This window comes from Syngnathoides biaculeatus, chromosome 2, assembly GCF_019802595.1.
Source record: "Syngnathoides biaculeatus isolate LvHL_M chromosome 2, ASM1980259v1, whole genome shotgun sequence".
Classification (NCBI taxonomy): domain Eukaryota; kingdom Metazoa; phylum Chordata; class Actinopteri; order Syngnathiformes; family Syngnathidae; genus Syngnathoides; species Syngnathoides biaculeatus.
In genome coordinates, this window is record NC_084641.1 from 16,216,929 (window position 1) to 16,229,712 (window position 12,784).

General features: G+C 42.6%; 1 protein-coding gene across 2 annotated transcripts in view; it reads left to right on the forward strand.

The window, feature by feature from the left end:
- Positions 1–5,116: 5,116 nt before the first annotated feature.
- Positions 5,117–12,784, forward strand: part of hecw2b (HECT, C2 and WW domain containing E3 ubiquitin protein ligase 2b) — a 29,670-nt gene continuing 22,002 nt past the window's right edge. For both annotated transcript variants that reach the window (XM_061836912.1, XM_061836921.1), the window contains exons 1-8: positions 5,117–5,639; positions 7,501–7,608; positions 8,355–8,449; positions 10,060–10,135; positions 10,777–10,946; positions 11,018–11,160; positions 11,245–11,345; positions 11,931–12,694. In XM_061836912.1, the coding sequence (XP_061692896.1) occupies positions 5,264–5,639; positions 7,501–7,608; positions 8,355–8,449; positions 10,060–10,135; positions 10,777–10,946; positions 11,018–11,160; positions 11,245–11,345; positions 11,931–12,694 (1,833 nt within the window). In that variant the 5' untranslated portion in view covers positions 5,117–5,263. The remainder of the gene's footprint in view (positions 5,640–7,500; positions 7,609–8,354; positions 8,450–10,059; positions 10,136–10,776; positions 10,947–11,017; positions 11,161–11,244; positions 11,346–11,930; positions 12,695–12,784) is intronic.

The window sequence follows — 12,784 nt, forward strand, 5'->3', positions numbered from 1 at the left end:
CCACTTTTATTCGCTCCACTGAACAAACAGCAAGAAGAAACATGTACGAACGTAAGCGCATAAATACACATGTTGCTGTTGCCAAAAACTCACAACCACAACATGGTGTCAACAGGCAACCAACTGTACACTCTCATATGCCGACACCCACGTCAAAAGACAATACAGTATGTGAGTATGGTGATCCCAGGTGGACAAAAATACCTGCACCTTACATGCACACATTGTGTTTAATAATGTAAAATCAATTTTTCATCTAGTTGATTAGTCAGTGCTCAGTATCTACCGTTTATCACTATGTCTTGATAAATTTGTTACTGCCATTAGAAATCAATTGAAGGTGCAACTCTGCACCCGGTGCCCGCGGGCGAATGGTAGCCTGTGAGGACCATATAAGGCGCCCGCGAGCTATTTTCTAAAAAAAAACACAGGCCACAAATTGTTATTATTATTTGTGCTTTAAATTCTGAATCTGATTTCCTTACGCGAATTAAAATTTTAAAATACCTGTAATGTCATTTACTACAATAAATTAAAACAAAAATATTTTATGTACGTGTAATAAACTGAGTCTGAAGTTTGGCGCAAACAAGTCACGGAGCCCTTCATACGATCAGTGCTCAGGAAGTAGCCCTCAGCCTCAAAAAGGTTGTTGAGCCCAGCTGTAAACCTTCCAATTTTGGTAGGTTGGGAACAGTCATAAAGGACACCATGTACCGGTACACACAGTATGCAATGTAAAACTTGACATTGAAAGTAAGCAATATGGTCACTGTGTACTGTGAAAAATTGAAATCCACCTTGAGAATGAACACAGACGTTCTGACAGACACAAGAGCTTCCAGGAGATGATAATATCAGTGGCAGTAGTTAATTCCGATAATTGCTCCTTTAGGCCATCTCATTGGCTGAACAAGCAGAGTCATACGGCACTGGAACTGGTTCGTCTAATTGAATTTTGCACCCAAGAAATGGGATAATTTCCACCAATTCCACTCTTGCTTTGGTGTCACTTTAATAACAAGTGGAGCATTGAGTTTGTGTGGATCAAGATCCAAAGGGATCGAGCAGACATAGCTTTCGGGGGACCTTTTGTACTCAAAATCAGGCCCATCTGATTTCCATTGGTGATCCTTGAGATGTTTTTAGAACCCGAATCAAGTCCCATCTGTGGTAAAATCATTTGGAATGGCACATACGTGTCCATCTACTGTGAAGAAAATGAGTATTTGAACACCCTGCTATATTTCAAGTTCCCCCACTTAGAAATCACGGTCTGAAATTTTCATCATGCATGTCCACTGTGACAGAGATCATCTAAAAAGAAAAATCCAGAAATCACAATTTATGATTTTTTTTAACAATTTATTTGTGTGATACAGCTGCAAATAAGTATTTGAACACCTGAGAAAAACAATCTTAATATTTGGTACAGTAGCCTTTGTTTGCAATTACAGAGGTCAAACGTTTCCTGTAGTTGTTCACCAGGTTTGCACACAGTGCAGGAGGGATTTCGGCCCACTCCACCACAGAGATCTTTTCTAGATAAGACAGGTTTTTAGGCTGTCGCTGAGAAACACGGACTTTCAGCTCCCTCCAAAGATTTTTTGTTGGGTTTAGGTCTGGAGACTGGCTAGGCCACACCAGAACCTTGATATGCTTCTTACGGAGCCACTCGTTGGTTTTCCTGGCTCTGTGCTTCGGGTCATTGTCATGCTGAAAGACCCAGCCACGACCCATCTACAATGCTCTGACTGAGGGAAAGAGGTTGTTCCCCAAAATCTCCCAATACATAGCCGCGATCACCCTCTCCTGAATACAGTGCAGTCTTCCTGTCCTATGTTCAGAAAAACACCCCAAAAGCATGATGCTACCACCCCCATGCTTCACAGTAGGGATGATGTTCTTGGTATGTAACTCTTTCGTCTTCCTCCATACATGGTTGGTGGAATTATGACCAAAAGGTTTCATTTTAGTCTCATCTGACCACAAAATTTTCTCCCATGACTCCTCTGTATCATCCAAATGGTCATTGGCAAACTTAAGATGGGCCTTGACATGTGCTGGTTTAAGCAGGGGAATCTTCCGTGCCATGCACGATTGTATGTGGTGGACAGGTGTCTTTATGCAGGTAATGACCACACACAGGTGCATCTGATTCAGGATAATACATGGAGTGGAGGTGGACTTTTAAAGGCAGACTAACAGGTCTTAAAGGGTCAAAATTCTGGCTGATAGAAAGGTGATCAAATATTATTTCCAGCTGTATCACATGAAAAAAAATCATTTAAAAAAGCATTGTGATTTCTGGATTTTTCTTTTTAGATTATGTCTCTCACAGTGAACATGCACCTATGATGAAAATTATAGACCCCTCCATAATTTCTAAGTGTGAGAACTTGCAATATAGCAGGGTGTTCAAATACTCATTTTCTTCACTGTATATAAAGTCTCACCATGGTTGGCGGTGCATAGGGCAGAAACCAAGCAATGAAATCTAAGGAATTGTTTGCAGACCACAAAGACCGGGTTGTGTCAAGGCACAAATCTGGGAAGGGATACAAAAGAATTTCAGCACCACTGAAGGTCCCGAAAAGCACGGTGGTCTCAATTGTTCATGAGTGGAAGGAGTAAGGAACCACTGTGTGGCTTCCTAGATCTGGCCGTCCAACCAAGTTGAGTAACTGGGGAAGAAAGACTTGAACAGGGGTAACCCTGTATCCCTAATATCCTTATATCAACCCGAGTAGAACCCTAATAACAAAAGCATATTAAGATCTGAATCTCACAAATATGTAGCTATTGTCAGCACAATCAAAAGTGAAGGCCATCTCACTACTCTTATATAAAGGTAACACATTAGATGACCTTTAGATTATGACATCACCGGACCGCATTTTTTTGAGTAATGCATTACTGGTTGATGAATGAAGAAAATGAGACAGATGGAAGAGTTGAAGAGGCAACTGTGTGAAGGACCAGGAAGTGGCAATGATTAGTAAGGGGGAAGTCAGAAAGGCACTACAAAGGATGAAAAATGGAAAGGCAGTTCGTCCTGATGACATACCGGTTGAGGTATGGAAGCAATTTGGAGAGATGGCTGTGGAGTTTTTGACCAACTTATTCAACAGAATACTAGCGGGGGAAAAGATACCTGAAGAATGGAGGAAAAGTCTCACAAACAAAGGCGATGTTCAGAGCTGTGGGAATTATAGAGGAAGAAAGTTGATGAGCCACACAATTAAGTTATGGGAAAGAGTGGTGGCGGCTAGACTAAGGACAGAAGTAAGTATCTGCGAGCAACAGTATGATTCGATGCCTAGAAAGAGTACCACAGATGCATTATTTGCCTTGGGGATGCTAGTGGAAAGTACAGAGAAGGTCGGAAGGAGCTACATTGTGTCTTTGTGGATCTAGAGAAAGCCTATGACAGAGAACCAAGAGAGGAATTGTGGTACTGCATGCGTAAGTCTGGTGTGCCAGAAAAGTATGTCAAAATAGTACAGGACATCTATGATGGCAGCAGAACAATGGTGAGGTGTGCCTTAGGTGTGACAGAAGAATTTAAGGTGGAGGTGGGATTGCATCAGGGATCAGCTCTGAGCCGCTTCCTGTTTGCAGTGGTAATGGATAGGCTGACAGATGAAGCTAGACTGGAATCCCCATGGACCATGATGTTCGCAGATGATATTGTGATATGCAGTGAAAACAGGAAGCATGCAGAGGAACAATTAGAGAGATGGAGACATGCACTGGAAAGCAGAGGAATGAAGATTAGCCGAAGTAAAACAGAATATATGTGCGTGAATGAGAAAGGTGGAGGGGGAAGAGTGAGGCTACAGGGAGAAGCGAAATATTTAGGGTCAACAATCCAGAGCAATGGTGAGTGTGGTAAGGAAGTGAAGAAACGGGTCCAAGCAGGTTGGAACAGCTGGCGGAAGGTGTCTGGTGTGTTATGTGACAGAAGAGTCTCTGCTTGGATGAAGGGCAAAGTTTACAAAACAGTGGTGAGGCCGGCCATGATGTACGGATTAGAGACGGTGGCACTGAAAAAACAACAGGAAGCAGAACTGGAGGTAGCAGAAATAAAGATGTTGAGGTTCTCGCTCGTAGTGAGCAGGTTGGATAGGATTGGGATGTGAGCTCATTCGAGGGACAGGCAAAGTTGAATGTTTTGGAGACAAGATTCGAGAGAGCAGACTTCGATGGTTTGGACATGTTCAGAGGCGACAGAGTGAGTATATTGGTGGAAGGGTGCTGCCAATGGAGCTGCCAGACAAAAGAGTGAGAGGAAGACCAAATAGAAGGTTTATGGATGTGGTGAGGCAAGACATGAGGGCAGTTGGGGTTGGAGAGGAAGATGCAGGAGATAGGCTAAGATGGAAAAAAGATGACACGCTGTGGCGATCCCTAACGGGACAAGCCCAAAGGAAAAGAAGAAGATTACTGGCATCACTGCTAGAAATTTTAGAACACCTGTGAGGCAGGGATATTTCAGGTTAAAAGTCCCAGTGGTGTAGTATGAAATATCATCATGGAATGACTCTTGTCTAATCAAATTGCTTGGTTGGAAGTAAATATTGTATAACGTGTTATGTGATGGACAGCAGAAGTCACCTAAAAATGACATCAACAGGCCACTTAAAATGAACAGAAGGGCCAGATATGGACCGCGGACCTTCAGTTAGACACCTGTGACTTTTTAAAAACTGCGATTGATCCTAAAATACTCACCAATACTCATTATTTTGTCCCCCTCTCTTCTTTCGTTACAGGTCTCCATCACCCCCCTCTCTCCGGAGTGAATCATGACACTGACATGAATCATGTGGAAGTCCCTCAATTATCTCTGCATGTGTTCTGTGGGATACTTTTGGAATTTGGGAGAGATGGATGAGCAACAATGATTAACTTGCATCATTATACCAAGACGTGAAATACTGACAGACTCCCACCTAGGAAATAAGTGGAGAGGAAATCCAGAAATTTTGAAGTGCAAGAAGTGCATAGGACAGACCAATTCCATAATCCCCTAACTCATAATCTGCACCACTTCCCCTTCTTTGTTTTTATTTCTTTCGATTTGTTTGGTTTCCTTTTTCAAATCTCCTGGCCCTTTTTCCTTTTCCAGAACCACTTTCCTGTTCTCCCCTGCTCCCCTCCCCACTCCAATCACCTGCTATTTCCTCACCACCTTCATCACTGCCATCATTTTCACGTTCATCAGCAGCCTCTGTTCGCAGCCTATGACGCTGTGGTAACCATGGCAACAGCCACCTCGTCGTCCTCCCCACCGCCATCCTCACCGGGAACCAATGGCAGTGCCCGAGAACACCTGATGGCAGTAAGGCGCCGTAACCCTCATGGCCGCCCGTACACGATCGGGCCGGAAAACATCTGCAGCCTGTCCGGCTCTTCATCGCCCGCTTCATCGGTCTTGTCGTCGGCGGGCCAGCCGGAAGCGATGGGGGTGGCGCTACAGAGGGCCAACAGTGACACAGATCTTGTGACATCAGACAGCCGCTCTTCACTAACAGCGTCGACGTACCAGCTTATCCTTGGCCATGGCCACCTCGTCATCTCGTGGGACATCAAGGAGGAAGTGGACGCCACAGACTGGATTGGACTGTACCACATTGGTGAGCAAACTATGATAAGAACCCTTAACTTTCTTTCACATACATTTCAGTAAAGCCCTGTGTATTTGCGGTTCAGCATTCATAAATCTGCCTACTAACTGATTTTTCCTTGAAAACCTCTACTATTATTCAGACAAAAGTTTTGCCACCGTTATTGACATCTATAGGCAGTCCCCGTATGCTATGAACTTTGTGGAAGTAGCATCAATTATTTGGACTTTTGCTTTGTTCTTTTTAGCACATACAATAAGAGTCGGACAAGTTCACCACAGTCATCTGTTCCTTTGGACCCGATTCATTAAGTTTATTCGTGAAGAAATTATGATAAAGAAAATCCTTTAGTGCACAGTTGGCTAAAGTTGTCTGTCCACTGCCGCAGAAAACCTTTTGTATCCAGAACATCAGAGCAGTTATTTGGATCAATTTTAAGAATGACTTAGTCATCCTCTTTTGAAATAGAAGGTCTAGAGTACTGGCTATTTGGACTGCTGAGTGATTTTATTTGAGGCCAATTGATGTGACATAAAATTACAAAACAATACATCTCATCATAATTTTATAAAGCGGCATGGTGGATGACTGTTTAGCACATCTGGTTCATAGTTCTGAGGACTGGGGTACTGTGAAGTTTGCATGTTCTCCAGTACTCCTGTTTCCTCCCACCTCCCCAAAACCTGCACGGTAGGTTGATTGAAGACTCGAAATTGCCCGTAGGTATCAATGTGAGTTCAAATGGACGTTTTTTTGTCTATGTACCCTGCAAATGGCTGGCGACCATTTCAGGTTTTACCCTGCCTCTCCCCCGAAGATAGCTGGAATGCACTCCAGCGTCCGTCGACCCTTGTGAAGCTAAGTGATACAGAAAATTAATGGATGGATCATTTGATAAACTAAAATATTTGTGGAAGCACAGTGATTAGCATATCTGCCTCACAGTTTTGGAGGAGTTTTTAATCTTGTTTGGTTGGGTTTTCGCCAGGTACTCCGGCTTCCACCCACATTCTAAAAACATGCATGTTGGCTTCACCGAAGACTCTAAATTCTCCTTAGATTTTAATGTGTGTGCAAATGGTTGACATCCTGTGGTTGCCTGCATGCAGCCCAGTTTGTACCCTGTATTTCAAGCCCAAAGTCAGTAAGGATAGGCTCGAGCTCACTCATGACTCTAAAGGGGGTAAGTGGTTTAGAAAATGAGTTCATTTACACTACTCCACGTGGAAAAAAATTCAAATCAGGAAACTATTGAGATTCCTTTGTAGAGTCAGAACACGTGTCAAAGTCAGTGTACTATAGCACAGCAGAGAAAAGTCACATTTGCTAAAATGTCAAGTTGCCCATTCTAGTACCTGGCTTTTCTAAATTCTGGTAATGTCCCATTGTTACAAAGGCCATAATAGTGGTCAAAGGTTAACTCTTCATCCCACCAAACAGTCCAGGGATCTTGGTGGTATTGATCCAGGCGGTGAGGGGGGGTGGTTAATTTTGGGATTGCTTCAAGGAATCAGGACCATCTCCAGATTGGCTGTCCCTTCAGTCCATTGCATAAGAGCACCATCATTCTGTCAGACCTGTGTGCATTTCACCTTCATATTTTTTTTTTGAACCACTGTGACAAAAGCTCTTTATTGATGGGGACCTGACAGATGACAATTGAGAGACTATGAGCATGTGTGTGTGTACTGTGTGGGGGTATTAAACTCCTATTATTTCAAATATCATTGAATTGAAGTGCATTTTCGTTCTTTTTCAGTAGAACTGAACATCTGTTGAAAATCTGAGCTAGCAGATAGAGCTTAAGTAAATGACCTGTAATTAGAAGCGAGCACTGCCATCGATACATTTATGTATATGTGTTCTCTAGATGAGACATGTGTCGGTAATGTGTGGGACTCCAAGAACCGTGGCGTGAATGGCACTCAGCGAGGCCAGATTGTGTGGAAACTGGAGGCGGGGCCCTACTTCATGGACTGTGAGTAACATGTGCTGTACAACCTAATATAAAGTAGCAAAATAAGATCCTAAATGAACTCAACTGAACAGAACAGCTTATTGTATAATATTGGTGTTAAGACTTTGTTCATATTTACACCTTGTTGCCTTATTATACCTTTTCATAATGTTTGTAAACAATCAGCATCAGCATACTTCCAGTTGGGAAAAAAATGATAGACTGCCGCTGATTTGAATTAAAAATGTTGTCCAACAACAATTGGTTTTGGTCTAGCACCACCAAATATACCCTAAAAGGTTCAGATATTTTCACATTTCCTTCAAAAACTCGAAAAATAATCTGTCAGAACATGCAGAAAACATCACAACACTTCCTACAGACAGCCAGTCCCTCAATGATTATGTTGACTTTACGAGTTTCCACGATTTTTTTTTAATCAACTTACCAGTTGAAATATAAATAATGGGTAGTTTTCCATCTTGGAACCAGAAAACCTCCTTTGAGACTGACTGACGTGTCACACATTCAGACAACAGTGGTAGAGAAGAAGCCTAAAATCAACATTCAAACCATTTACCCTGTTGGTCATATGACATGGAAAATTTTTCTGACTACTACTGACATCAGAGATTGCATGAGCTTTTGAGCGTAGTTGTATAATTATAGTGAAAAGGTGTATTTGTGTATTCTTTTTATCTATGACCTGACATTGAGTCTGTTAATAAAGATGATGGCTTGAATGATTGTGTCTTGTGTTTCTGCAGACGAGACGAAGATCTGCTTCAAATACTATCATGGTGTGAGTGGAGCACTAAGAGCAACAACACCTTGCATCACTGTCAAGAACCCCGGAGTGACGGTATAATTGTTTTGTTTTACTAGTTCTCTGATGTCCTTTTAATAGTGTTACAATGCCGGCGCTGCCTGCTGCTGCCCTCAGGACCTAAACCTCTTCTGCATATCTCGGGTTGTGTAGCAGCTTAAGGTCTGTCCAACTCTGACGGGGGAAGCGTTCCCAGGGAAGCTGAGATAGCTTTTTTTGTTGTTGTTGAAGAATGAAGACATTTGTGTTTCAGATCTAAAGATGACTGTGAGACAAAAGTTCAGAATTCCAGCTTTTAGTTCATGGTATTTACATTAGGTGTGTTCAACAACTCAGGTGCAAATGGAAGGTCTTACTTAGACTGACCAAGTCAACCACTGGACCTTAAGCCAACAAAGCATGCATTTTATCTTCTGAAGAGGAAACTGAAGGAAGAAACACACAGCGAAAAGAAAAAAAAAAAAAAAAAAAAAAAACTGAAAGAGACTGCACCGTAGGCCCGGAAAATGGATTTGAATGAAAAATGCAACAGTCTGGTGAAGTCAATGGGTTGCAGGCTTGATGCAGTTATTTAAATCAGTTTAATCATCTCTTCCAATACTTTTGCTCACTTGAAAAGTGGGTGGCTTCAAACAAAAGTTGCTCTGTCCTGAGTTGGTTAACACATCATTTAAACATTGTGAAATAAAACCTGAAATTATGAACCTTTTAATATGAAATCTAAATCTCTTAAGAATATAACAAAAACAAAGGAATAGACCTTGTCATTGCAAATTTTTGGAGGGGACTTAATGTTGCTATCAACACTTTTGATTGAAAATATCATTGGCCAAGTGTCTTAATTTAAAAAAAGGTAAGAAAAGTAAAGGGTTTTTTATTAAAAAGTAATGTACTGTTTAAATCTGATCCCATGATGGCACTCAAGAAGTTCAATGTTGGTCTAATATAATATTTCAAAATAAAGGCCCTTTGAAATCTATATACAAGATTCCCCTTACCTCTGATTGGATCTTTTTCTACCTTATAACTAGGGTTGACCATCAAGAACTGTGTGGGAGCGGTATTAACATTGCAGTTCTCCCAGAATCGTTATTTATTTTACAATTTTGGTTTCCCAGTCTCCATTGCCTGCAGTTCGCCAACCCCAAAGAAGATGTTTAATTTTGCTCAAATAAATGACCTGTCGCCTCAGTGGAAGATTTGGAATATGATAATGTGCTAAGGAGGCTTTCACGATGTGTATCAGTCTGACATACTCCCTCCCACTTCGAGCCTCAGTCTACACCACGCGAGACTTGAGTCAAGTCAATTTGGGTAAATGGAACAATTAGATATGTCTATGTCGACATTGAGGAACCCAACAAGTTAAGTGGTTGATTGCGCTCTTGCACTAAGGGTTTTTAAGCATTTATTTTAGTCTTCAAACCAACGTAAGAGCCGATGACTGAAAATAAGCTTAACATTGAGTTAAAACTTCACCAAATGGGCCAACTAGCAACATTACATCACCAATGTAGTGTGCCAGTCAGTAAATTAGCTAAAATTCTGCATGCTGTTATACCAGTGGAGGAAGATGGAAGCTCCGGAGTCACAGATTGCTGATCTGTGTACTAAACACTAGTTTCCTGTTATTTCTTTCTTTCCAGGTGGGCACTGAGGGTCAAACTGAGGGCCAATCAGGGACGGAGCACTGTCGCAAATTGGTCAGCTTTACCCTATCAGGTGAAAGGACTCATTTCAGCAGACAAAAAGGGCCTTGTAAATAAAGTCATGCCTTGAAATACAAGTGACCTTACAAGAGTACAGGTTATACTAAAATACCAAGTCACAGATTCTTCAGACTGAGAATTGTCTTATCTAAGTGTTCAGACTTAGAAAAGAATCCCACCGCGCCACTCGATAGTGGTACTGCCTTGCTCATTTTCACACATCTGGTCCTGCACTTTCCTGTCCTCTCTTATCTGTTTCTCTTGGTTAGTTATAGTGCGTGCTCACCAGGTGTCTCCCCCACACCTCCAATCTACAGATAACTGTTTTTATGTTACTTTTGTTAAAATGTCTAGACTGTCTTTACACCCCTAGTCCCTTTGTCCAGCCTGTCCCATAAAACACCTTCTTTGTCTGGCTGAATTTTCAATAAACCATCCATCCATCCATCCATCTTCTTATCCACTTATACTCACAAGGGTTGCGGAGGTGTTGTAGCCTATCCCAGCTGGAACATGTGAATGGAAATCCATTCATTTTAATGGGTGGAGAGGAGAGGAGTTGAGATGAGTGTTTTGAGTTAAGAGTGTGGCCAGGGAACGTAATAAACTTGCATCTCAAGGCAAAGAGAACTAAATGTGTAATGTCTGCTGCAGACATCCGGGCAATGGGCCTGAAGAAGGGCATGTTTTTCAATCCGGACCCTTACCTGAAGATGTCCATCCAGCCAGGGAAGAGGACCGGCCTCCCTAAATTCACCCACCATGGCCAGGAGAGGCGAACCTCCATTATTGCCAATACCATCAACCCTGTGTGGCATGGAGAGGTTGGGAAATTGATTCACCATCACTGTAGTGACAATAGGTATTTTGATCTTACCCCCATGTTCTCGTGTAGAAATACACTTTTGTGGCCCTGATGAGTGACATTATGGAGATTGAAGTGAAAGACAAATTTGCCAAGAGCCGACCAATCATCAAGCGCTTTCTGGGCCAGCTCACCATACCTGTGCAGAGACTTCTAGAGGGACCAACAGCGGAGTGAGTCCATACCTGTATGTATGTGTAAACGTTACGTTATCTTTTCATTTTTTCAATTAAATTGGGCTCTTTCTGTATATACAGCCAACACCCGATAAGGTACAGTTTGTGTCGCCGGCTCCCGACAGATCACGTTAGCGGGCAGCTGCAGTTCAAGGTGGACATCACCGCCACTGGACACGAAGGTTTGCACTTATTTCATAGTGTCGTGTGATGTCATTATTCTTGACAAATTGAGCCAGAAGATGATGAAGCCATTCTTCAGTAAGTTATAGGAAAGGGAGTGAATCACAGACATCTACTAAAACCAAACAATTCATATTTGAATCGGCACTAAATTTTAAACCTACGCTGCATACTGTAGATACCACCAACTGTACATCTCCCAAAAAATGTTGAGATTTTTGCTTCAGTAACTGAGAAATTAAGGAAAATACAAAGACGTCTCTCCACTAATCTGCATATCAATAGTTTAAACTGTACACTTACCGCAAACTATGATCCCAAAACAGTTTAATTTTATTAATTTTGATTTCATTTAATCTTATTATAATTTACGGCATTACACATCCATTATTATTTCTTTAATGATGCTTCACATCTTTATCCTAATGACTTCCGTGTCACTGGCAAATTCTTCCTCATGTTTTAAGGAAATGGGGTCAGTATTTTTTGTGCAGCCCTTTGATAAAACATAGATATAGAAATCTCCAACCTCCTTGGTGGAGGATATAAAACTAACGAGCCTCTGTTCTGAAAATGCTCTCCAGATGCAACAGGAACGATCTTGGGCAGCGCCGTGAACAGTGACCCTGGGAGTCCCTCTGACGATGAAGACCTCCCCCACCCTCCCTCATCTTCTCACCTTGCATGCGGCGCTTCCCTCACAGGCTCAGACGAAAGCCCCCTGTTAGTCAACGGTACTTGTATCTATGGCAACAGTGGCACATGGCAGCAGGACACTATCCAGGCAGTTGCAGGTGGGCACACCCACAGGCAGGTGTCCCTTAACGACTACTTGGATGCCATTGAGGCCTCTGGGAGCCCCGTGGAGCGACTTCCAGCAGGGCCATCACCGAGACTCCGCTCCAGCTTTCCAACAGACACACGCCTCAACGCAATGCTGCACATAGACTCTGACGAGGATGACGAGAGTGTGGGGCAGCGTGCTAACCAGCAGGAGACAAGATTGCAGAGGACTACAGATGTCAACATTTCCGGTAGGAGCGAAGGCTCCAGATGTGAGCACACCAGGACAGAAAGCTCTCCTGTCTCTGAGTCGGCTCAGGCCATAGGTTCTGGTTGTGCAGCAAAGCTGCAAACTGAGGAAGGAACCGAGATGGTCATCAGTGCAGATCCCGCTGGAGCATCAGTACTCATTGGTGAGGAAATGGAGGCTAGTAGATCTCCTCCTGCTTCACAAATGGAGTCGGCAAGCGATTCCACGTGTGATGAGCAAAGTTCAAGGATGAACACCAACCAGGAGACACCCTGCAGTTCTTTATATACCTGTGGCCCACTTTCCCCTATTCAGGCAAGATGTTGTATTTGACGTTATATTTTAGACTACTATCTCCTCTAGAGTGCACAACACTTCGCCTCATTAGTAAATGAGATGGAGACA